This window comes from Pantherophis guttatus, chromosome 6 (genome assembly GCF_059756535.1).
Source record: "Pantherophis guttatus breed Tessera chromosome 6, ASM5975653v1, whole genome shotgun sequence".
Classification (NCBI taxonomy): Eukaryota; Metazoa; Chordata; class Lepidosauria; order Squamata; family Colubridae; genus Pantherophis; species Pantherophis guttatus.
Genome location: NC_142068.1, coordinates 71119335 through 71146619, shown reverse-complemented (window position 1 = coordinate 71146619; position 27285 = coordinate 71119335). Strand labels below are relative to the sequence as shown.

The 27285-nt window shown below is 41.4% G+C and overlaps 1 protein-coding gene across 1 annotated transcript; it reads right to left on the bottom strand.

Moving 5' to 3' along the window:
* Window positions 1-3790: 3790 nt before the first annotated feature.
* ANKRD22 (ankyrin repeat domain 22) lies at window positions 3791-26894 on the bottom strand. The gene is made up of 6 exons (XM_034430359.3): window positions 26623-26894; window positions 17437-17628; window positions 13313-13420; window positions 10167-10244; window positions 8399-8497; window positions 3791-4877 (listed from the first exon to the last, which is right to left on the bottom strand). Exons 1-6 carry the CDS (start codon window positions 26641-26643, stop codon window positions 4800-4802), a joined length of 576 nt encoding a protein of 191 aa, XP_034286250.1. The 5' UTR covers window positions 26644-26894; the 3' UTR covers window positions 3791-4799.
* Between the last annotated feature and the right edge of the window lie 391 nt (window positions 26895-27285).

Below are 27285 nucleotides of genomic sequence, written 5' to 3'. Positions count from 1 at the left end.
TTTCTTTTTTTTATTTGGATGCCCATTATAGTAGCAATACTAAGTTATAGCACTAACAAAATGGGGTAGCAGTAATCAGTCAAATGGCACATTTGGAGCAAAAGCTTACCAGGTTTTAGCTCATATACTGGAGAAGTAGAATTCTTTATTGGCCAAGTGTGATTGAATGCACACAAGGAATTTGTCTCCCGTGCATAAGCTCTCAGTGTACACGCAAACGGCAAGTGATAAATCATGATCATAATCATAAAATACAATCATCATAATCATAAGATACAACATTCAGTTGTAGTCATAGGATACTAAATAAGCAATCAACATAAATTGTAAGATACAAACAACAAAGTTATAGTCATAAGAAGCTAAGGAAATAGGTAATAGGAAAGATGAGAAGGATAATAGGAAAACAACCCTAGTAGGTGGTTTGACATCCCAGGGCATAAGACAGTGTTGTGGGAATTAGCTGTTTAGCAGAGTGATGGCATGGGGGGGGAACTGTCCTTGTGTCTAGTTGTTTATTTATTTATTTATTTATTTATTTATTTATTTATTTATTTATTTATTTATTTATTCATTGGTTCAATTTATATGCCGCCCTTCTCCGGAGACTCAGGGCGGCTTACAATGCGTTAAGCAATAGCCTTCATACTTTTGTATATACCTGCTTAGTAGGGCTTTCGGGCCCCCCTAAGTGGTGTTCTTTTTTATACAAAGTCAGCTTATTGCCTCCACAATCCGGGTCCTCATTTTACCTACCTCGAAAGGATGGAAGGCTGAGTCAACCTTGAGCCTGGTGAGATTTGAACTTGCAGCAATTGCAGGCAGTTGGTGCTACTTAATAGCGCTTTAGTCTGCTGTGTCACCAAGGCTGTTCTTTGTTTTAGTGTGCAATGCCCTATAATGTCATCTTGTGTTCTGTCCCCGTCCCACACATGCACCCCCACAGGCAGCCCGGAGTTAATAAGCCACACGACAAAGTCTTTGAAGATAAAGCTGGCAGCAACCCGGTGGCTAGCTGCCAATTCAGACTTTACTCACATAAAACAAAGATTAGACTGCAAGCATTCCAATAAAGCAGGCAAAGTTTCAGCAATACAAGGATTAGTTCAAATGCAGTCCAACAAGATAGGCAGAAGTCCAGTAATGCAGAGATCATGGATTATTTCTAGTTTTTGCTCGTCACAAACTTAACCGGCCTCCACACCCACATTTATACCCTGTGGGGTGTGGTCCAGTGACTCAGCTAATCTCTGGCATGCCTTCCCCTCTGCTGCGCATTCTTCTCCGTGCGCCGCTGTCAAGGATCCAGCCAGCACTTATCTCCTTCATCGCTGTCCACCTGTGGCTGCGGGGACGTGCTTGGCTCTGGCCCTATCTCTTGGCCTTCAGTGTCCTCCGGAGGCATTGCCAGAGAGGAGGGTCCTGGAGAGGGAGGCCTTGCCAACTCCTCTCCCTCACTCTCAGAGTCTGCATCTGTCGATAGCCCAGGCTCAGGCAACGGAGCCACAACATCTTGAGGGAAGAAGTTGAAACAGTTTATGTCCAGGATGTGAGGGGTCTGTAGATATTTTCACAGCCCTCTTTCTGGCTTGTGCAGTATACAGGTAGTCCTCGACTTACAACAGTTTGTTTAGTGACTGTTCAAAGTTACACCAGCAGTGAAAAAAGTGAAAAAGCGGTTTTTCACAGTTACAACCTTTGCTGCATCCTCATGATGACATGAACAAAATTCAAATGCTTGACAACTGGTTCATCCTTATGATAGTTGCAGTGTGCCGGGATCATGTGATCCAGGGGTGGGTTCTACTTACCTTTACTACCAGTTCACAGTGGGATCGCTTGTGCACGCCTTGCTTCTGCGCATGCACAGATTGCTTCTGATGATGTCAGGGTCAGTGGGTAGAGCCTCCTGCTGGTTTTACTACCAGTTCTATAGAACTGGTCCAAACCGGGGGCAACCCACCACTGATGTGATCCCCTTTTGTGATCTTCTGACAAGCAAAGTCAATGGGGGAATCCAGATTCACTTAACAACCAGGTGAGAAATTTCGTAAAATGGAGCAAACTTCACTTAGCAAATGTGTCACTTAAGAACAGAAATGTTGGGCTCAACTGCAGTTGTAAGTTGAGGACTATCCATATACAATAAGCACTGCTGTACAAAGTGGTAATATGACTATTATAATACGTATCTTGGACAATTCAGTTAATTCAAGATGCAGCAGCGACATTGATCTGTTAAGAGAGACTGTGTTATGTTTGTTCTAAGCTGATATGCTTAAGAATTTACCACAGTTTGTTGATATGCTTCTGGGTGAAATGCAAAATACCGAGGTGACTCTTTTCTTTGTGTTAACTCTGTCTTCATTAAAATAATCAGAAGAGTTCCCAGACAACTTGAGAACAAGCCTTCTAATTTTGTTACCCTAAATTCAGAAAGAGTTTTCTTGTAGCTTTCATTGATCGACTGATGAGAATTAGAAGACTCTGATACCAAAATTACTCTGGGCGAGCTACATTAGAAACAAAAACCACCAGAAAAAAATCAAAGTCTAGCTTCTTTAAAGGTCTTTGAAAGAATTATAAAGGCTCATAATATTAGTGTTCTGACCCAGCTCCCCAAACACGACAAACCCTCGGAAGTGAACTCAAAGATTCCTTTAATCTTTGAGGAAAAAGTTTCTCTCTCACATCAGGCTAACAAGTCTGTCTGACAGGGAGATGGATAATTGTCTGCCGTATCTATTCATCTCTGCCTCCTGCCTTTTATCCCCAGAGCTAGGGTGGGGCTTCGCTAGCAGCAGTGGCTCTTCCTTCCCAAGGATAGGCCCAAAGATTTCTACTGCTCTCCTCTCCTCTGCCTGCGCATCCACACGTCAGGCACTGGACCCAGCTGTTGCTCCTCTTCCTCATCAGTCACCTCCAGACCTGGAGGCTGTTGAGTCTCCATCTGAGGGCTGACAGATGGCCAAGGCTCTGCCTCTCTCTCTCTCCCTCCCTCCCTCCCTCCCTCTCCCTCCCTCCCCCCCCTCTCTCTGCCAGCTCCATTCCCTCTTCCCCCTCGGAGCTCTCAGGTTGCCTTGATGCTGATTTTGACTCCCATGCTTCCTCCTCCTCTGATACAGGTGACGGGCCACAACAATTAGTCTGGCTTTTAGTCATTGTATTTATTAGTTTTGGGTGGTTTTAATCTGAGTTTTACTATGGTTTTAGCTGTTTTGTTTAACACTTAAAGGCTTTCCATTTTTAATGCATACCATCCTATATAGAGATGAAGACAGAGATAGAGATGCAGATGGCGATAGTGATACATTGGCAAAAAAATGTTGCCGTGCAGCCTCACTGCCTAACATGAATACTTCTTGGGATCTATATACTTCTTGGGATTTGTCTTAATATAATGTGTCAGTTTCTTTATTATGATACACAACCAGAAAGTCTTAGAAAAGCAGTCTGTAAAATGGGGGGGGGGGAAATCAAAAACTAACAACGGGGAAATGAAATAGGAGATGAACTGGCACCCAAGGAGGAGACCTAAGATAAAACAGTAAAATCTCAACAATATCCCTTTGAGTGCCTTTGAGTATTCTGCAACATTTGAAGAGATTGTGTCATTCTGCTCAAATCATTAATAACAAAGATAAAAGGAATTGTTAGGGTGTGGCTGTTCTATCTCCATTCCCATGTGAAGTTGGCAACTCCCAGGCATTAAAGCACTTTATCTCCTTGTTCTATTACTATTACATACATTCAAAACAAAATAGACAAACACCTTTTGACAAGCCAAAAGTCAATTTACAACATAACTTTATTGCTAAACCTGTTTTGGATTACAACACATATAAATAGCACAATTTAACACCAATGAAATAAATAATATGGCTTATACTCGTGATGGCGAACCTATGGCATGCGGAGCCATATCTGTGGGCACACAAGCGTTGCCCTAGCTCAGCTCCAGCACGCATGCACGCATCAGCCACCTGATGTTTGGCCCTTTGGGCCCACTGGAAGTCAGGAAACGGGCATCCGGAGGGTCTCCGGGGAGAGTGAGGAAGGCAGTTTTCACCCTCCCCAGGTTCCTAGAAAGCCTCTGGAGCCTGGGGAGGGCAAAAAATGGGCCTTCTGGGCCCACTGGAAGTTGGGAAATGGGCCATTTCTGGCCTCCAGAGGGCCTCGGGGGGGGGAAGCCATTTTCGCCCTCCCCAGGCTCCAAGAAAGCCTCTGGAGCCTGGGGAGGGTGAAAAACAGGCCTACGGGCCCACTGCGCCATCACGTGCCAAAAGTGGGGGGAGCACAGGGGGGGTTACATGCACATATGTGGGGAGCATTGAATTATGGATGTGGGCACGTACGTGCGCAAACCCCATGCTCCCCCCGCTTTTGGCACATGACGGCAAAAAGGTTAGCCATCACTGGCTTATACTATACCAATGGTTTTCAAATTGACAACCACTGTGTAGATTTCAACTAGCTGGGGAATTGTGGGAATTGAAGTCCACACATCTTAAAGTTGCCAAGTTTGAAAAACACTGACTTATACTCTTATACAAACGCTGTACTTTAGTAAGAAAACAATCATGAAAATAAAAATGATATTTTGACGCTCACAGAATTGACCACCTCATTTTGATTTTATCACCCATTAAACCTCCAGCAACAGGATTTAATGCAGTCTATTCTTTTGCATAAGCTTATTGGCTGCCTGATGTCACTTGAAATTATAAAAGGAATTACATTTATCACAATGAATTGGCCCCATGGGTCGGAGCTTTTCTAACAATATCTGATGTAATGATCTAGGAATCCTTCTTTAATATGTGTTCTATGTTGAGGAACTTTAATCTTCTTACTATGTCCAGTGGAGTCTCTCCAGCCTGAAATAAAGGGATAAAATGAACAAAGGTGAAAAGAATGAATGAAGAAAGCATCAACATATATAAAATCTAACTTGGCTGACCCAAAGGTCCTTTTTCAAGAGGCAATTGGACTTTCTTGATTTTCTTTGAAGACATTTTGCTTCTTATCCAAGAAGCTTCTTCAGTTCTGACAGGATAGTTGTTGTGGCCTGCTGGCGGCCAGCAGAGCTGGCAACAGAGATGGACAGTGAGGAGGTTGGGGAGGAACTTGGGCCAGTCCTGGGGCTGGAGAAAGCTCGGATGAGGGCTCTGCATCAGAGGCAGGGAGGAGGCCAAGGCTATTTGTTAGTTATATGCAGCCCCCGGAGTCTGACATCAATGAGGCAGAAGAACAGTGGGAGCCTGTTCCCAGTGTGTACATGTGTAGAGCTGCCAGAAGACAAGAACAATTAAGAAAACAGGGAGTAAAGCTTGGAGATGATTGGCCCCTCCCATAAAACATAAAAGAAGAGCGAACAGGACATGAGCTTTTGCAGGAAGCAATTAGTTCATTTGGACGGTTCAAGATTTGAAAGTTCTGTTTGTGACTCTGTGCCAAGTTTGGCCTTGCCCTGCATCTGGAAATTAGCTCTCTGGCAGCATTCCATATGAGATAGGTGGGTGCTGATAACCTTCCTCTGAAAGACTGTTTATCAAGCCTTGAGGACTGTAAATGAAAGTAATTTACAGTCGGATAAATAAAAGAGGTTTTGCAGGACTAAGACTTTGCTTCATGCTTTCTAAGGAAGCCTAGGTCAGAACAATAATGTCTTTCCATCCTTCCATTCCCCACCATCCAGTCAGAGCTGAAGAAGCTTCTTGGATGAGATGCGAAACGTCCTCAAAGAAAAATAGCTGCCTCTTAAAAAAGCACCTTTGGGACAACCATGACCTGGATGACTGAGAATCTCCATAAACATCTAACTTGGCCAACTTTAGATATTTGAAAGAGTACTATTGCCAAGAAGACAGTTATTTCATTGTAAGTTGCGCAGAATAATTTCATTTTGGATAGTATCCAATACTGGCTTTTGAAGCAAATGTTACAAATGTTCCAAGTTCTAGGAGGAAGTCATAATCTCTTTCTTTCTTTCTTTCTTTCTTTCTTTCTTTCTTTCTTTCTTTCTTTCTTTCTTTCTTTCTTTCTTTCTTTCTTTCTTTCCTTCCTTCCTTCCTTCCTTCCTTCTTTCTTTCTTTCTTTCTTTCTTTCTTTCTTTCTTTCTCCACCTGTCTAACCGCAAGGTAACTCTGGGCTGCTTATAGTCATGAATGCTAGATATAAATATAATAAAACATAAATAAGTTAAAACAAGCCAAACACTATGATCTAATTAAAGATGTGGGAGAACAGTTGGGGGGGGATGGGATCTGTTGTTAATCGAACAACCACCTCCATTGTGGTTAAATAATTGTGTTAATCTACCATTAGAACTTTCCTCTATTTGCTTCAAAGTTTTGATGAATCTCTCCAGTGCAAATTTGTTTAAGAAATGTTGGAAGTAGTCCATATAGTCTGAAACCAGTGGCAAATGGTAATACAGGTAAGATTACCATTTGAAGTTAATCTCTTCAATGTTAGGTCAAACGAAAAGAATTTTGACCAAAAGGTGAGTGATGGTTGTTATTGGTATGACAAAAAGTGCCTTATCAGTGAGAAATAAAACTCCTTGTATAAAGATTGATTTTCACGCAGTGGAAACGTCTGAATATTATTTTATGATATTATTATTTTTTGGAGGGGGAAACATGTATGAGTCTAAAACATCGCTTACTTCTGCTAAGCTACTGCTAAACAATATAATTCTCAAATCATGGCTATAAAATGTCTTCTTCTGCTATTGCGAGACATATATTATAGCCACATACTGTATAGCCACGGGTCACCAAGTTCAGAGTTTTATGGTGTCACAGGAACTCTCGTTTTCTGTGGTTAGCTGAAGCGGTTGCCATCAATCGAGTGAAGCCTCCCTTGGGTGTGCAGAAACAACTGTATGTCAATCTGTGCCTTCCGTGGGTGTAAAGTTTCATCACTGGTTGGTGTTCACACACGTTATATGTCTAATTGAATGATTTCACTGGACTTTATGCTCCGTGTTGATTTTTAACTGTGTTATTGTAAGTTTGGCCCTGACGAGTCAATACGAAATGCTTGCATCTACCGCCGTTCGTCTTTTAACTGCCTTGTTCAAATTGTTAAAGGGGACTAGTTGCTTTAAATATTATTCTCCCTATGGGAAACTTAAAATTATCTGTCATCATCTAAGGTTGCTAACTTTAACCTTCATGGTAAATGTTTCTGAGTGTTCTAGTCAAAAAGCTTAATGGGGAGTGCTGGATGGCTTACACATGATCTATCTATTTAGATAAATCTAATTTTTTAAATATTTATGGATGCTGTATAGCTGGTTTTAATTCCTTTTTATTGTTTCTTTTTGCTTTTTTTTCCCTTGCTACTATCCATATTGACTTTTTAAACATCAGCTGCTTCTGGACAACATAACCTGTATCAAAATCTTCAAATGTAATGACTTGTAATACATCACCACAAATATTCACATTTTCCTCAGTTAGCAAACTAGTAGATGAAAATCTTGGAAAATGGTAGAAAAGAAAAGAAGGTTTAAAGGTTCCCCTGTTCAGTTGTGATTGACTTAAGGTGACAATGCTCATCTCCAATTCTCAGCGTAGGGATCCTGCATTTTCTGAGAGAGGCTTCTGTCATTATGTGGCCCACATGAAAGTACAGAACACAAAAACCTTTCCCACTAAAGTGGTACCTATTTATCTACTTGCATTTGCATGCTTTAGAACTGCTAAGTTGGCAGGAGCTGGGGTGATGATAATGAAAGCTCACCCTGTCACACAGCTCTCAGGTCTTCAACCCTGACTGTCAGCTTTCCAGCTGAGAAGCCCAGCATCTTAACCAGTGGTGGGTTCCTCCCGGTTCGGTCCAGTTCGGCCGAGCCGGTAGCGGTGACGATATGATGTCACCGAACCGGTTCTCCCCCCTCCCACCCCCCCACGTTATTCTTACCTTTTATTTGGTCCCACCCCCAATCTATTGCTGCCTCCTGAGTCCCAGCTGATGACTAGAGGGAAAAAAAACTGTTTAAACTCTTGCCGCGGGGCTTCAAAGGGCCGTCCTACAGCTGATCAGTGTTAAAAGCAAACAAATGAGTTGGGTCGTAAGTGCGAGGACTTGGTTGTAAGTGCGAAGACCTTCCAGGATTGACTTTGGCCAGCTAGCCATGCCCACCTAGTCACATGACCCCCCAAGCTACACCCACAAAATAAGCCACGCCCACAGAACCGGTAGTAAAAAAATTTAGAACCCACCCGTGATCTTAACCATTAAGCCAATGTACTGCCCTGGTAGAAAAGAACCCCACTTATATATTTTTTCTTTTCTACAATAAAAATAGATTCCTCTTTCTTAGTAGAGAGATAGTCCAAATCACAGAGCTAGAGATCAAAATTATAATAAGACTACTTTTCCATACCTTGTCCTTTAGGGAAAGGTCAGCACCTGCTTCAACTAATAATGGAATGATAGATTGGTTCTTCATTTCACAAGCATAGTGGAGAGCAGTCCGTCCTGACTAGAGAAAAAACATAATACATATTCTTCAGGAATAAGTTGTACCCTTACCCTAATATCCTTCTCAGTAAGTATAAAATTAAAAATGGAATTCTTTCTTGCAAACTCTTGAATTATCATATATTTATACTTTTGTTCTATTGTTTCATTCACTTATAGACTGGACATTGATGTCGTGCAGGTATCTCTATGCTACTCAACTGCAAAATGGCTCCATAAATAAAATAAGCTAAATTAAAAAATTAAATTAAAAACTTCAAAACAAAATTATCATAATTAATATATACTACAGAATTTAAACGGTCTCAATTGGGTTGCAACAGTAAGGATAAAATGTAGCAACTTCTTCAAATTATGCATTAAATTGCAACCAAGGATGAATTTACATGGCCTGCCAACTCTTTTTCAATTAGTTCCATTTGTATTATTTTCTGCAAGTGTTCACCTGTATTCCTTAATTGCCTTGAGATTTGAAAAACCATCTTATTCCATTGTAGTCCTGAAGCTGAGTACAATATTGTACTAGGACAGATTCAGTGATCTAGTCCTATATCCGTGATGCAAACCTATGGCACGCGTGCCACAGGTGGCACACGTAGCCATATTGGTGGGCACGGGAGCGTTGCCCTAGCTCAGCTCCAGCACACATGTGCACGCTGGCCAGTTGATTTTTGGGCCTTCTGGGCCCAACGGAAGTCAGCAAACGGGCTATTTCCAGCCTCTGGAGGGCCTACGGGGAGGTGGGGAAGGCTGTTTTTACCCTCCCCAGGCTCCTAGAAAGCCTCTGGAGCCTGGGGAGGGCAAAAGATGGACCTACCGGGCCCACCATGCCATCACATGCCAAAAGCAGGGGGAGCATGGAGAGTTGCGCACACGTGCTTGGGGGGGCAGGGCACATAGAATTATGGGTGTGGGCACGCACGTGGGCAACCACTCCACACTCCCCCAGCTTTTGGCATGTGACAGCAAAAAGGTTAGCCATCACTGTCCTATATTATTCCCAACATACAGACTGAAATAAAAATAAGGTTTAACTCTGATTTGAATAACCCTACTATGCAATATTGTGTGGTTTTAATTAAAGAATTGAAGCAGGTGAAGCCACAAAGTTCTAGCAGACGTAAATCATACTTGTTCAGGAGATACAATTATTTGCTAAAGGACTGAACTCTTCACGGCCACTTCTGTTTGGTTTGCTTTGGTGTTTTAATTTATTTTTATTTTTATTTTACTTCGAATTTAAACATTACCCCCATCACCAAGCCATGCCCACAGAACCGGTAGTAACAAATTTTACATTTCACCCCTGCCCTGATAGATCTCATGTTAAGTTGGCTGGCTTGGGTACTAGACAAAAAGAAAGAAGCAATTGCTCCCATTTTCTCTCCATATAGGGCATGGGTGTCAAACTTAATCGCGTCACATGATGTAGCACGATGTATCACAACGTTTTTTGCCTTTGCGGAGCTGGGGTGGGCTTGACCTGCATGTGACGCATTGGGCCCATGGGCCACCAGTTTGACAGGCCTGATATAGGGGAAATCATAGGGGAAAAATGGTCCTCTCCTGCCTCATCCTTAGGGAAATGAAGAGGTTTTTATGTGTCACATCCAGTTACCACCCAAACTATAATCTAGATACAATTAGAGTATATGAATAGATGCACTTACATCATCTTGAGTGTTAACATATGCACCAGCTCTAAGCAGCATCTTGATGAGGTTTTCATTCTGCTTACTTTTAGAAACCTGTTTAGCAGATTTTAGGGGTGAGAAAGGAAAAAAAAAAAAGGAACATTATTGGAAAATGGGTAACACTGTCATATTAAGAAGGCAGCTAATAAAGACTTTCTCTTATATAAATTTATCCAAATCCGGCTGAGAACATCTAGGTGTTCTTAAACTTCCTGATACTAAAAATTCTCAAAACATAATTAGGATATCTGATTAGTTGCCTCCCAAGTTCTGTCCTAAGAAACTATGGATTATTCTAAGTGTGTTCAGATCTTTCATAATGTACATTTCATAATGTAAACACAATTTGTAGGATCACAATTTGAATGATGGAATGGCTCGCCCTGACTATGAATTGAGAAATTGCACATGGGGAGTATCCATAACATGCATAACTACAGTAGAAAAGTTATGTGCCAGTTACTTAAGAGATACACTTTAATACTTAGACAGTTGAACAGTGCCCAAGAAGCAGCATTTGAATATTGGCTAATTCCATTTTTAGGAAGTCAAAAATTATTATAGGAAGAAAAGTAGTACATCATGGGAATGATACAGATGAGTTGCCAAATGACTTTTTCTACATTGGGTTCTTCTAGATGTTGTAATTTCCCACATAGCTAGAAAGTCACTGTCACGGCACATCTAGAACACACCAAGTTGAAAGATAAGGGTAAACAATCACCTCTTTAAATACTAATGTAGAAAACACTCTTTAAGGGAGACAGGGCTCTTACAGATAAAAGTTAAAAGTGTTCTGTACAAATTAGAATTAAAAGTGTTCCTGTAATCAATGGGTACAGAAAATATTAGACTGTGTACTGTAAACCTTTGAGGGTGTTTTTTGCTTCAAAGAAGAGCAAAACGACTTCCTGAATCTGCTACATGGCAATATGACCGGCTTTGTTTTGCCTTCCTGGTTGGAAGACAGTTTGCGTGCACAGAACATAGAATAATAGGATTGGAAGGGAATTTGGAGGTCTTCTAATCCAGCCCCCTGCCTGTGGTAGGAAATATTCCATTCTGGACAAATGACTGTCCAGTCTCTTCTTGAAAACCTCCTGTGATGGTGCACCCGCAGCTTCCAGAGGCAAGCTGTTCCACTGGTTAATTGTTCTCACTCTCAGGAAACTTCTTCTTAGTTCAAAATTGGTCTATCCTTGATTAATTTCTAGCCATTGCTTCTTCTCCTGCTCTCAGATGCTTTGACTCCCTCTTGTTTGTGATAGCTCCTCAAATACTGGAAGATTGCTATCACATCACCCCTAGTCCTCCTCTTCATTAGACTACACCAGGGGTCAGCAACCTGCGGCTCTGGAGCCGCATGTGGCTCTTTCACCCCTCTGCTGCAGCTCCCTGGCATTCAAAATATGTGTCAAAACCACCAATGTGCGACACCCACCGGCACACAATTTATTGAGCTTTTCAAACCCCCACCCCCTCGGTAGGCCAACCATGGATAAATCCAAAAAAAGAAAAGTTTCAGAAGAAAACAAAGTTTAATTCAACTACATATGCTAGTTTTGTGGCCGCTCAAGAAATAGTCAGGCGCGGGAAGGATTTTGTGGCTCCCAGTGTTTTCTTTTCTGTGAGAAACGGGTCCAAATGGCTCTTTGAGTGGTTTAAAGTTGCAGACCCCTGGACTAGACATATCTAGTTCCCTCAATCATTCATTGTATGGTTTAGCCTTCAGATCCTTATCATCATTGTTGGTCTTCTCTACATGCTCAGGAGCCTCTTCTGCTTTTAGAGTGAGCTGGCTAATGCTAAGGAGACACTCTGGGGGTGTTCTAAATTTTCTGGCACTTTAAAAATAACTGGAAAAAGACTGTGGAAATATGAAGCTCCTACCAAAAGCTTTTTGGGTTTTTGTTTTTTTTTGCCAGAGACAAAAGAAAGACATAAGGGAGGGCTGCATGGCAGATTTTACCAAGCAGAGAAGATTGTAACCAATAGGACAAGATCACTAGAATCCAATATCTTCCAATAAGAAAAATCAGAAAGTCATTATCAAGAATCCCTGCAACTTTCAAAAGCAAACTATATAAAGAAAAAAAAAAATCCCAACCTCTCAGAAAAACTTTTTCTCATTCTTGTCCTATATATCAGATTATCTAGCCCTGTCTTTTGAGTGGACTGGTCTGTTCCCATCTGTTCTTTGTTTTTTCAATGCCATCATATAATTTTTCAGTACAGGTAGTCTTCGACTTACAACGGCGTGTTCGAAGTTACAACGGCACTGAAAAAAGTGACTTATGACCTTTTTTCACACTTATGACACTTTGCAACATCCCCATAGTCACGTGAATGAAATTCAGATGCTTGGCAACTGACTCACATTTATGACGGTTGCAGTGTCCCGGGGGTCACCTGATCACCTTTTGCAAATGTCTGACAAGCAAAGTCAGATTCATTTAACAACTGCATTACTAAGGAGCCTGAGTGGCGTGGGAGGCTAATGCCTCCTACAAAGGCAGCATTTAACATCCAGCTGCCTGCAATTACTTCAAGTTCAATTCTCACCAGGCTCAAGGTCGACTCAGCCTTCCATCCTTTCTAAGGTGGGTAAAATGAGGACCCGGTTTGTGGGGGCAATAAGCTGACTTTGTATAATGACTTCATAAATATGAAGGCTATTGCTTAACGCATTGTAAGCCGCCCTGAGTCTCCGGAGAAGGGCGGCATATAAAAATAAATAAATAATAAAAAAAAAACTTAAGAACTGCAGTGATTCGCTTAACAAGGGTGGCAAGAAAGGTTGTACAGTGGGGCAGCATTCACTTAACAACCGTCTCACTTAGCAACAGAAATTTTGGGCTCAGCTGTGGTGGTAAGTCAAGGACTGCCTGTATTGTGTAAGGACTAATTTTCACATGGAAACAATATGAAGTGTTTCATTGAGATGAATCACAGTTACCTCTTTGAATCAGGAAAGAGAATTATGGTACCCCTAAAGCCCAAAACTCCTTGCTCAGTTGAATCCAAACCTAAAACACGTAACTACAACAACTGTGGTAGAAAGGACAGGGCACACGGATAATAACCGTAGGCATCATTTGATACTTGTTTGACCTGGAACTTACCATGAGAAGATATCCTAGTAGCATAACAGGCATTAAAAGTATGATGAGCAAATAATCAAGGAAACCAAATCGTTTTTTGACTGCGTAGTGCAAACAGGTTCTTTCTTTCTAGAGAGAAAAGAAAGAGTTTTAAGACAGTTTCTCATTCCATTGACCATAAATTATTTGCGATTTGTTTGATGTCAGCTTGGAAAGGTTTTCGATGCTTTCCCATTGCAGATATTACCCTGGAGATATTCTCGGTTCCAGGAGAGTTACCCTCAGTTACTGTATAAGGAAAGAAAGAATGGCCTTGTTGAGACAGTAATAACAAGGAATAAGGGATTTAGGAAGGACTAGAAGCTACCTGAATTGTTATCAGCCTGCAGCGGGAATGGGACAACTTGCCACAGCCAACTTGCTGCAGCCAACTCACCATGGCCAACTCATCAAGGCCAACTCATTGCAGGACAACTTGCCATAGCCAACTCACTGAAGCCAACTAATGGGCAACTCACCATGGGCAACTCATCATGGGCAACTCATTGCAGGACAATTCACCACGGCCAACTCGCTGCAGCCAACTCATCATGGCCAACTCACTGTGGGACAACTTGCCATGGCCAAGTCGTTGCAGCCAACTCATCATGGCCAACTCGCCACGGCACAACTCATTGCGGGACAATTTTAACAATTCTATTTAATTATTTAAAATAAATAAACATTATTTTAATTTTTGCCATTCACATTTCAATTCTGCATTTTTGCATCCTTTTTTTTTTTAAATTATTCCACTATTTATTTGCTATTAGTGTAACTCTTGTCCTGCAGTGAGTTGTCCTGTGGCGAGATGGCCATGGCAAGTTGTCCTGCAGCGAGTTGGCCATGGCAAGTTGACAGTGACAATTTGCCTTCTTCTTTTTTTCCTAATTCATACATGAATAATGTATAAATTATAATTTGCATGTTTTTGAGGACCTGGATAGTTTATTCAGAGAAGCAAAATCTACCACATGTTGTATTGATGCTTGCCTTACATGGCTTGTATCTATTTACCAGAAAGCTCTGGGAGTTGGCCTGGTAAACATGATTAATATTTCTCTGAGGGAAGGGAGGTTTCATCCTTTTTAAAGCCATCTTCAAGAAGTCCTCATTTAATCTCTTAAATTATGTAATTAAGATCAGCTTCTAAAGTTCCATGCTTTTCAAAGCAATCTAGAACTCTCCTAATCCCCCAGAAGGAGGCAAAAGACTCATTGCTGATAGCTGCACCCAATCCTAGATACAACTGGCTTTAAAACAATAGTACATTCTACAGATAACTTCCAAGCTTTAGAACATTTCTCTAATATGTTCTACATACATGGAACTTCAGCTGGGACACAGCGTTGCAGCAGATTGATCTCCATAGAAACCATGATGCAGCAATTTTGATTTCTTCATATAGTTATTATTATCTAAAAAGCCTCAAACGATTTGAACCAAGGACCACTGAAAAATGCTTTCTCCTTGCAGATTAGCACCACCCACTTAGATCCTACAAAGCTTAGCTCCAACAAGTCACCAGAGGCCAAGATTTCCCCATGGTTACTCCACATCCATGGAATTTACTTCTCAACATAGTACAAATATGGAAGAGCCTGTAGTACAGTGGACTAATGCACTGTTATTAACATCTGCTGCTTGCAATTACTGCAAGGTCAAATCTCACCAGGCTCAAGGTTGACTCAGCCTTCCATCCTTTCAAAGGTAGGTGAAATGAGGACCCAGATTGTGGGGGCAATAAGCTGACTTTGTATAAATATACAAAAGTATGAAGGCTATTGCTTAACGCATTGTAAGCCACCCTGAGTCTCCGGAGAAGGGCGGCATATAAATTAAAGCAAAAAAAAAAAAAATTACCTCAACATTTAAGGGGGCTTTATAAATGCCTTTCTTTCACATTTTTAATAATTTCCTATCTTTGTGATCTATCTTAATGTACAACAATTTTAAATAATTCTTAGAAGCAAAAGCCTTCTGCCAATACTTGGAATTTTACTAAAACATTTTGATGTCATAACCCCTTGATGGCGAACCTATGGCACATATGCCAGAAGTGGCACGCAGCGCCCTCTCTGTGGGCATGCAAGCCGTCGCCCCAGTTCAGCTCCATGTCTTGCATGGAAGTCAGTGGTGAAATCCAATTTTTTTTACTACCAGTTCTGTGGGCGTGGCTTGGTGGGCGTGGTTGGCTTGTTGGGTGTGGCAGGGGAAGGATACTGCAAAATCTCCATTCCCTCATCACTTTGGGGCCAGCCAGAGGTGGTATTTGCCGGTTCTTCGAACTACTCAAAATTTCCACTACCGGTTCTCCAGAACCTGTCAGAACCTGCTGGATTTCACCCCTGATGGAAGTCAAACATTTAGTAGCGCTGGTTATGATATTTTATCCCCCCATTTCCCAGAAACATTCATAAGAAAGGAATAATAAAGGTGGGATTTTAGAATTCAAACATACAAACACCTTCCACAAAATATCCAAGACTTCACAACTAAGAAGGAGAGAGTCTGGATAGTGGATGTTGCGGTACTTGGAGACAGAGAAGAGAAAGAATTGTAGGAAATCACAAAATACAAAGACATAGAAATAGAATGACTGTAGCAAACCAAAGCAAAAATAATACTAATAGTCATAAGTACCTGAGGCACAATTCTAAAATATCTGGAGCATCTCTGCTTGAGCAACATCTTGAACATCACTGACATTGACAAAATCATCATCAGTCAATAGCAAAAGGCAGCTATAATTGGAACAGTTTATAATCCTGCAATAACATCTTTAATACCATCAAACAATGGTGCAATAGTGTTTGTGAGCAGGATTCACTGGGATAGGGATTTTCTATCTTTCACGGTGAGTTGTATTGTGTTGGGAGGGGGTGTGCATGAAGGGAGGCTCAGCCAATCTCATAGTACACATGTTGTACTCTGACAATAAAGGTTTGAATTGAATTGAATTGAAGAACCCAACAGGTGTATACAAATGCCACAGCCAGTCTAATCATCTGGCTAATTGTGCAACCATCCACAATAATAATGGATAACACCAATAGTAATAAGTACCTTACGTGCAATTCCAAAACATCTGGAGCACCACACGAAAGCACCATCAACATTGAGAAAAATCACAATTAGTCAATTGCAATTAGTCAGAACCACTGGCATCCTTCAATGATACCTTTAATACTATTAAACAACAGCCTAGATCCTTGGGAATGACCCAGCAGATAGACAAAAATGCCAAATGCAGATTAAATCACTGGCTGACTGTGCATTCAACCATCATTTAAAAATCAAGCTGGCAAGCCACAATTGGATAATTGAAACGCCATTCCTTTTTTGCAAGCTTCACATCCATTACATGTACAAATGTAATGGATGTGAAGCATGTTAATAACTTTATTAGAAATTATAATTAGAAGGCTAATAGAAGGCTACTACAAACTAAAAAGAATTAAAAAGAAAAATAGAAGGTGCAGAAAGAAAAACAAACTGGAAAAGGAAGAAGAAATAAGAATACAGCAAACAAAAAGGAAAAGAAATGACTTTCTTCACAACCAGTACAAAGACTTTTAATAGCCTTCTTTAAAACACAACAAATGATCTCTTCTTCTCATATCTTATCTATAAACAGAGATATAGGTTACCAAAAACATTAGTTACATCTCCTCATTTTGCCTCTATCACTGAAGGGTTGCCCCCGGTTCGGACCGGTTCTATAGAACCGGTAGTAAAACTGGCGGGAGGCTCCGCCCACCAACCCCGACGTCATCAGGAAGCTTCTGCACATGCGCAGAAGCGTGAGCGAGCACACGCATGTGGGGCTCCATTGTGAACCAGTAGTAAAGATAAGTAGAACCCACCCCTGGCCTCTATGTCTGGAATGCCTGCCTCACCCTTCAGAACTCAGAAAGGAAACCTACATTTCTACAAAGCTTAAGAGGTGATTTTAAACCGGTGTTTTTCAAACCTGCCCACAATAAGATGTGTGAATTTCAACTCCCAGAATTCCTCAGCTAGCATATCCTTCCTCTATTCTCTTTGCACATCAGTCCTGGTTTTAGCAACCTAAGAAGAGGTCCTATTGCAGTAGCTGCTCTCACCTTATTTTTTATGTTCACATCAGCATTCATTTTCAGAAGGTAACTGACGATTCTATTGTGCCCTTTTTTGCATGCACAGATTAATGGCGTGTCTCCACCAAAATAGTCCTGGATATTCAGATTATTTCTGTCTTCTTCCAAGAGGAGCTGAAGTTCATTGAGGTCATTATTATAAGCTGCCTGGCAAATGGGCTGAGGGAAGGAAAGAGAGAAAGGCAGGAGAACTTCAGTAAGCAGTTTCAACAGCTTTTGATTTAAGACAAAACGATAAATGTATTGTGGGTTGTTACTTCAACACATCCATCCACCCTTTTGAATTGTAACACACAAACTTTTTTCAACATACAGGTAGTCCTCAATTTCCAACCATTTGTTTAGTGACTGCTCAAAGTTATAACGGCACTTATGACCATTTTTCACACTTACGACAGTTGCTGCATTCCTATGGTCACGTCATCAAAATTCAAATTCTTGGCTACTGGCATGTATGTATATATATATTAATTTGATTTATATGCCGCCCTTCTCCGGAGACTCAGGGCGTCTTACAATGCGTTAAGCAATAGCCTTCATACTTTTGTATATTTATACAAAGTCAGCTTATTGCCTCCACAAACTGGGTCCTCATTTCACCTCCCTTAGAAAGGATGGAAGGCTGAGTCAACCTTGAGCCTGGTGAGATTCAAACTTACAGTAATTGCAGACAGCTGGTGTTAATCACAATGCTTTTAGTCTGCTGAGCCACCAGGCCCATGTATATGATGGTTGCAGTGTCCCCAGGTCACGTGATCCCTTTTTGTGACCTTCTGGCAAGCAAAGTCAAATGGGGAAGCCACATTCACTCAACAACTGTTTTATTAACAACTGTAGTGATTTACTCAACAACTGTGGCAAGAAAAGTCGTAAAATGGGGCAAAGCTCACTTAACAACAGTCTTGTTTAACAAACATAAATTTTGGGCTCAACTACGGTCATAAGTTGAGGATTACCTGTAATTCTAATGCAGGCTAGGTAAATGAACTTTCACCAACGGATCAGAAGTGGTATTCAGCCGGTTCGTACCAGTTCAGAGGAACCGGTAGTGGAGATCGCAGGTGGGCCGGCCCCCCAAACCCCGCCGGCTCTATGCTGTCCTATTTAGGCATGGTTTTGAGGCTGGGTGCATGTGTGGAAGACACATGCGTGAGCAAAGCACATGTGCAGAAAGTTGGACACATGCACGGAAGGTGCCCGCATGAAGCAAGCATGCACATGCAAGGCAAACCGGTAGCAACAAAATGTGAAACCCACCACTGTGACAGATGATTACTGTAAGTTGAAAGCAGCCTGAGATCTCATCCATGAGGTAAAGAACAAATTGGTGTCTTCAGTTCTATAAATTAATACACATGGGTCTTATCATGCATATACAACTTGTTCTTGTGAAAGCTCTTTACTTTCAAAACCCTGATACCAGCATTTCCCCTCCAAGATGCCTCTTTCCCAGGGCTAAGAGAAAGTGACTGGCTCAAGCTAGCTTTGCGCCTAAGGCGGGACTAGAAATCACAGCCTCCCAATTTTTAGCCTGATGCGTTAACCACTACCACCAAACTGACTTTCACAGAGCAGACTTAGGATCATCCTAAACTTTTAGAGATAGACAAAGAAACCAAGGAGAGGAGAAAAGGAATTGCAGCAATGCAGCATTCACCAAACTCCTGGTGAAGTTGAAGTTTGAAGTTGAAGTTGAAACCAAGAACACATTAAAAAAAAAAAAAAAGCTGCAAACATCCCTGATTTTTATTTCCAAAGAATGGCTCTGGGGTCTTTGTGGTATCCAAACACTTTCTTGGAAATAAAGGTAATGTGCTATCAACATGCCGTTTTCCATTTCCTCGTTTTGTTTCATCATTTCATTGTTTTGCTTTATTTTAAAATCAAATTAAATCAGCCCAGCACCTGGTGAGCACTCTTGGAAACATCACAGGAGAATTAACATACAGTATATAGGCATCACACTGGATACAAATGTGTAATGAATAAATTCATATACATGTTAAAAGAAAGTAAAATAGTTTTTAAAGGTGTGCAATTAAGGGACAACTTGAATAAGTATTGCATTAAGGCTGCAGTTCCACATTAAATCCACAAAGTGGTGCTAATAGATTAACAATTAATCTAAAACTACTGGTGTGACAGCTTCAAGGATTGCTGAATTACCAATCACTCTTGTTTTCCCTGAATTGTTTTTTTTTTTCCCAGTTGAAAAGCCCAATAGGCAGGATAACAGTGAGATCTCCATGCTTTAACATCCATTCTCCGAATAAGAATTCTTGAGTCATTTGGTGAATAATTGCTATTGCAAACTGTAAAACTGATCATGATATGAGATCCATCATAGTTAAGTAAGGCAAACGGCAGCACTTAGATGATTTTGGAAAAAAAAAAAGATACCTAAAACAGGGTTAGATCTGGTTAGTATTTGGAGGAGAGACCACCCATCAAGAAATCGTCAAGAATGTATGCTTGATTGGGAGGCCCAAAGATAAATCGTTTTGGTAACTCAGGTATGTAGTCACCAGGAATCAACTTAAGGGCAACTATTTTTTCAAAGATCTAAAATGGGGAGGGATTTCAAAGAGGGATCAATGAAATCAGCAAGTATTGCGGGCCCAATTGGTAAAAGAAAGCTCAGGACCATATTGGTTGGAAACATGAAAAAGAGGCCTTCATCCTGCAATGGATAGACAATGGCTAAGAGGAGGAGGAGGAGGAGGAGGAGGAGGAGGAGGAGGAGGAGGAGGAGGAAGTGAGGGATTCTTTGAAAGTACACAGCAAACTAGGCCATGAATTTTCAGGGCTTGGCATGGCTGCCCTTCCCACAAGGCATAATCTGGCCAACTCATGCCATAAAGAGATTTGTAGTCTCCAATTCATACACATAGACTGGACTGTTGCTTCAAAGATCTCTAAGTCTAATCAGCTGTGTGATGTAGAGAGCACTGACTTCTACTGTTAATGAATACAAATTGGCAGCCCTCTAAGGAATGTAAACTGTTTAACAAAAGGCTAGTGAAAAAGGCTTGTAGGTTAGGTTAGAACTGTTTTTGTTTTATCATAACGAATCAAAAGGTAAAAGTCCATACGTCCTTTCCCTCTCCAAGCCTAGAATACTTGGGTTTCAGAAATTGCATAATTTCAGTCCAAAACGGACTATCCAACTGTGTGAAAAAAAGAAAAGAGGAAACTACATAAAGGCAACTATACAGATCAGAATGGTTTGACTCTATGAGTTATTTCAATTCAAGTCAATTGTCATAATAACTTTCAGTTCAGCCATAATGTCGGCAATTATAAGATCCCACCAAGTATGAAGAATTTGTGCCTCAGTTTTCTTGTTTTCTTTCTCCATCCTCTTGTTGTGATCCCCGAGCCCGTCTTATCAGGGGGAGAAGACTCCAAAAGTGAAGGAGAGGAGTTGGCAAGGCCTCCCTCTCCAGGACCCTCCTCTCTGGCAATGCCTCAGGTGTCCTCCGAAGGCCAAGAGATAGGCCAGGAGCCAGGCACTTCCGAGCAGCCGCAGTTAGACAGCGACGGAGATGAGTCTTGGCTGGATCCCCGACAGCGTCAGAAAGACAAGCACATGCAGCAGAGAAGGAGGCATGCCAGAGATTAAGCTGAGTCACTGGACCACACCCCACAGGGGATAAAAGGGGGTGTGGTGGCCATTCAGGCCTTGTGACGGACAAAACTGAAAAGCTAGCAAGTCATACTGCATTTCTGGAACTTCGTTATATGCCCTCCTTTGATTTATTATGGACTGGACTTGACAATTCTTTGGCTTTGTGGACTTATTTTGGTTTATCGGACGGAGGAGAAAAACCTCCCTTTGTGAGTAAAGTTTTTGGCAGGCAGCTACTGGGTTGCTGCCAATTCTGTTATCTCAAAGAAATTCCTGACTACTGGTTTAATTAACTCCTGGCTGACTGTTTGTGTGCGTGTGTGAGATGGGGACAGAACAACTCTTAGCTTAGGGTTATCTCATTTTGAACTATACAGGTAGTCCTTGACTTACAACAGTTCATTTAGTGATGGTTCAAAGTTACAACGGCACTGAAAACAGTGACTTACGACAGTTTTTTGCACTTACAACGATTGCAGAATCCTCATGGTCACATGATCAAAATTCACATTTATGATTCATATTTATGACGGTTGCAGGGTCCCAGAGTGATGTGATCCCCTTTTGTGACCTTCTGATAAGCAATCAATGGGGAAGCCAGGTTCACTTAACAACCGCATTACTAACTTAACAGCTGCAATGATTTACTTAACAACCATGGCAAGAAAGGTCATAAAATGGGGCAAGATTCACTTAACAATTGTCTCACTTAGCAACATCATTTTGGGCTCAGTTGTAGTCGTAAGTTGAGGACCACCTGCCAATCTAAAGGTAGCTAACTTTTCTGAAGGATCAGCTGTAAATACTCTAAATGAATCGGTGACACTGCTTAGGGGTTGTATTTTTCAATAGTGCGTTCTTACGGAAAGAAAAAGAGAGGTAACATTTATCCTGGTTATTTTTTGATACCATGATATAAAGATATATTGGTGGCATGGGCATAGGGAGAGTGGGAGAGAATGGCAAAGCCCCAAAGTAACAAGAGTAGAGTAGAGTAGAGTAGAGTAGAGTAGAGTAGAGTAGAGTAGAGTAGAATAGAATAGAATAGAATAGAATAGAATAGAATAGAATAGAATAGAATAGAATAGAATAGAATAGAATAGAATAGAATAGAATAGAATAGAATAGAACTTTTTATTGGCCAAGTAAATACTCTAAATGAATTGGTGACACTGCTTAGGGGTTCTATTTTTCAATAGTGCATTCTTACGGAAAGAAAAAGAGAGGTAACATTTATCCTGGTTACTTTTTGATACCATGATATAAAGATATATTGGTGGCATGGGCATAGGGAGAGTGGGAGAGAATGGCAAACCCCCAAAGAAACAAGAGTAGAGTGGAGTGGAGTGGAGTGGAGTGGAGTGGAGTGGAGTGGAGTGGAGTGCAATGGAATGGAATGGAGTAGAGTAGAGTAGAGTAGAGTAGAGTAGAGTTGAGTAGAGTAGAGTAGAGTTGAGTAGAATAGAATAGAATAGAATAGAATAGAATAGAATAGAATAGAATAGAATAGAATAGAATAGAATAGGAGTTGGAAGGGACCTTGGAAATCTTCTAGTTCAATTCCCTGCTCAGGCAGGAAATCCTATACCCGTGTCGGCAAACCTATGGTACGTGTGCCGGAAGTGGCATGCAGAGCCATTTTTCCGGGCACACGAGCCATCACCAAGTTCACCTGAAACTGCTCATGCACGTGTGCCCCAGCTGGTGTTCAGGCCTCTGGTGCGCATGAGCGCAATTCAGGGGACCCAGCTGGTCTTCGGAGCTCTCCTGAGCATGTGCGCATGTTTGCGCATGCATGCAATATTGTGCACGCATGTGCAGACAGCGTTTGCGCACATGCATTGCACGCACGAAAGCTGTGCATATGCGCATATGGTGAGATTGCACACACAGCACACGCTAGTGCACATGCGCAAAAGCTGTGCGCGTGCGCAGATGGTGCGGTTGCGTGCGCAGCACATGGGGAGGAGCCAGCGTTACCGTGGATGGCACACGAGCGGGTGCAGCGTGCGAAGCGCGTTCTTGTTCAGCATTCGGTAAGTAAATGATTCGCCACCACTGGCCTATACCAGTGATGGCTAACCTTTTTGCCATCGCGTGCCAAAAGAGGGGGACCACAGGGAGGTCACTCACGTGCATGCCCACACCCATAATTCAATGTGCCCAGCCTCTGCTCATGCGCGTGCATCCTCACTGCAGCCCTCCCTTGCTTTTAGCATGCAATGGCACAGTGGGCCTGTTTTTCACCCTCCCCAGGCTCCAGAGGCTTTCTAGGAGCCTGGGGAGGGTGAAAACAGCCTCTCCCCCCCCCCGAGGCTGGAAACAGCCCATTTCCCAACTTCCGGTGGGACTGGAAGGCCCAAAAATCAGCTGGCCGGTGCTGGAGCTGAGCTATGGCAATGCTCGCATGCCCACTGATATGGCTCTGTGTGCCACCTATGGCACCCATGCCATAGGTTCACCATCACGGCCCTATACCATTTTAGACAAATGGTTATCCAATATCTTCCTAAAAACTTCCACTGTTAGAATATCCTAATGATGTGAAATAAACTACATTCCTTATGTATTCCTTGTCATGACACTAATATAAAACGGTGGAGCTTGCATTATGATGACACAAACCACGTTTCATCATTCTGGTGTCTTCGTGACAAGGCGTGGGCCCCTCTAATTCAGAGGGCGCGTATATCATCCTGACTTTCTCCTTTGCCTGAGAATGTCTTATGTACAGGAGTTTCATCAGCATGGATTGTGCTTCAGAATCACCGCACGTCTACATTTTGCATTTCAAGACAGTGCATGAACAAAAGCCACAATAACCCAGGTGAAGGATTCAGAAATCCAAATCATTTCTGAAATGGAATGCAGCTCAACTGGATATGCTTATACTACAAACCCGTGTGTTTATAGATTAAGCGGGTTGGGGATCCAAATTGCATTTTCTCTATTTACTTTTAACAAATAGGGACTGTCTCCCCTAGTTACAGAGTTTTCATAAGAAGTTTTTAAATGTAAAATTATTTTTTTCTTGAACAATGACAGAGAGTTGTATCTCTTAGCCTTGTGAGGTAATCCAGGCAAGAAGCACAGCCAGGAATTTTAGCTTAACCTTTATTGTAAAGATGCATTAGCAGAATCTTGCAAGGCTGAAAGTACCTCTTCCATCCCTCATTTTTATTTTCCTAAAAACTACGGATAGTTCCTTCTGAGATTCTTTTACCATCCCTCCCAGTGGTGAAATTCAATTTTTTTAACTACTGGTTCTGCAGGCATGGCTTGGTGGGCATGGTTTGACTTGGTGGGCGTGGCTTGGTGGGCATGGCAGGGGAAGGATACTGCAAAATCCCCATTTTCTCCCCACTCCTGGGAGAAGGATATTGCAAAATCTCCATTCCAGGGGTGAAATGCTCCTGGTTCGGATCAGATCGCCTGATCCGGTAGTGAAGGTTCGGAGAACCGATAGCAAAAATTCCTGTCCCCATCCCCATTGCCCAGCTGAGCCGAGCAATCATCAGAGGCTTTTTTTTTTTTAATTTTTAAAAGCATTTTTTCTACAACCTCTTTGGCCGAAAAAAATGCTTTTAAAAGTTAAAAAAAAAAAGCCTCTGATGATCGCGCGACTCAGCTGGGATCATCAGAGGCTTTAAAAGCATTTTTTTACAACCTCTTCAGCCGAAGAGGTTGTAGAAAAATTGGTTTTAAAAGTTAAAAAAAAATTGACCACGCCCACTCAGTCATATTACACCCCCCCCCCCCACCAAGCCATGCCCACAGAACTGGTAGTAACAAATTTTACATTTCACCACTGCTCCATTCCCACCCCACTCTGGGGCCAGCCAGAGGTGGTATTTGCCAGTTCTCTGAACTACTCAAAATTTGCACTACTGGTTCTCCAGAACCTGTCAGAACCTGCTGGATTTCAACCCTGATCCCTCCTCTTTTTAGACTAAAATTTAATTTATCAGTCTGTGGCTCTTCCTCATGTCTCCCAAGATCATTGCCACATACTGTATCATTACAAAATCCCAAAATACACATACCGGTTTACTATTCTTTAAGCTTGCAATTGTAAGCCAGTTTGATGTAATCACTAAAGGCTCTGTGGAAGTGAAAGTTGGATTTTGAAGAGGAAGGATACTTGTGAACTGTATTATTGGAGAAGACTCCAGGGAATATCAGCGATAGCTATATAAATATAACTATAGCAAATATATCGTGAATAATCAGAGTCCTCACTTAAAGCACAAATGACCAGGCACAAATTATGAAAATATATATTAATATGAAACATATTGTGCAAAGATGTAGCTCTGGATAAGTCTATAATTCTGGGAAAGGTAGAAAGTAAGAGAAGAGGACAACTAGTCACAAGGAGATAAGGAATGACTCATTAAAGCAATAATGGGTGCACCATTGGAAAATTTGAAGGATCAGGAAGAAAATATATCATTGTGGTTGATAAGAGTGAACGCATACTTGATGGGCCTTGGTAGTACAGGGGTTTAAGGCACCCTGTTATTAAGCTGGTTATTAAGACCAGCTGCCTGCAATTACTGCAGGGTTCGAATCTCGCCAAGGCTCAAGGTTGACTCAGCCTTCCATCCTTTCTAAGGTAGGTAAATTGAGGACCCAGTTGTGGGGGCAATAAGCTGACTTTGTATAAAATATACAAAAGAATGAAGCTATTGCTGAGCACATTGTAAGCCGCCCTGAGTCTTCGGAGAAGGGCGGCATATAAATCAAATTTAAAAAAAAAAGGCACATAATCAAATTTGGAATTAAATGTAGACACAGGAACTTAGAAGAGGTTTTGGCAATATACCTATAATCACGGAGGAAAGTTTCTGTTTTAGATACTGCTCATACTTTCTAATGCAAACTGAAACCTTTAGTTAGGCTGATGAAGCAAGATATTTCATTATTATGTTTACACATTTTTCTTTGCTAACTCAAATTCAACATGCTGTTCCTGGTAGAGCGCTTTGAACACGTTCTGTCCTTATTGGACTGTTTTAGGGACTGGCGTATGCTTTAAATATCTAGCTCTATTTTAATTCCCGTTCTTATACTCAAAAAAGACTAGATTTGTCATTAGAACATTCACTAGTTTATACAGATACTGAGGAGATAAATCTGTTTTTTTCTTAGTAGTATCAAGCAAGCACTTGCTAGAACATTCATTGCTGTATCTCCAATCACCACCTTTAACCAACATCTCCAAAGTCCTTGATCAAGAGGTCACACACGGGCCACTTTTTCTGATTTCCATAAGCCACGCAACCCGGTTTCAGATATTTCCCTCTTCTAACTTCGATTCAATTCATATTTTAATGGAAAACTGTTGATTATTCCACTAGCTACTGATTCCCCATAAAAATGCAATTTCTCAGACTTGATAAGAGATGCTTCAATTTGATAAAAGCAAAACCAACCCCTTTGAACATATATCAAACAGGCTTCATTGCATAATAGCTACTGTTGAAGCCCATTTAAATAGTAGTAAATGGCTACAGAGTACTTACCTGTGAATATAGTATCCCCATGTTTTTCCTTTTGACGCCACTTGAAATCCTTTCATTAAATTTCTTTAAAATGTGATCCACAAAGCCTTTTTAGTGGAATATGGTGAAGAGCAAACTACCCCAAAGACTGTGCATTTTCCTTAAGTTCCCTAAGTACTTCCCATGCTTGGTGTAAGTGGTTTCTTAATCAGACGCAGAATGAGAGGCTCCACCCGGTGAAGCAGAGGGGTGTGCTCACTTCCTGCAAGCTCTCACAACTTTGTACAAGTTACAACAGAGAAGGTATTGGCACAGTTTGTCAGTGAAGCAATAAAAAAGTGGTTGGCTTAAGGAGGTTTGCAAACAGCCACAAAGATAAATTAACGTCCATATAGTTTAACTTTATCTCGAAGGAGAGCGGAATGAAACCGCAAAAATGCTGAAATACAAGAAAGTGCAGGTAAGGGAGTTTTAAAGACTCTCACTTCCTAAATAATAATGCCCTAATCCTTCTTTATATGAGTCCCGTGTTTAATCTGTCTACTTTTATGGAGGGATGAAAATGAAGTCATAACATGTTTAACAGCAGGACAAAGGCCTGATGGCAGTTGCAACCCTAGTTCAATAAGGAAGAGGGGGGAGGGGGGATGAACAGTACAAAAATCAAGTCACGAAAACAAATAC

Excerpts from the sequence above, each read along its gene's own strand:
- ANKRD22 (XM_034430359.3), bottom strand. The coding sequence starts at position 26,643 with ATGGGGATACTATATTCACAG. Across the intron at positions 17,629-26,622 it reads TGGGGATACTATATTCACAG|CCCATTTGCCAGGCAGCTTA; the intron begins GTAAGTACTCTG and ends TCCTTCCCTCAG. Across the intron at positions 13,421-17,436 it reads ATGTGAACATAAAAAATAAG|AAAGAAAGAACCTGTTTGCA; the intron begins GTGAGAGCAGCT and ends TTTTCTCTCTAG.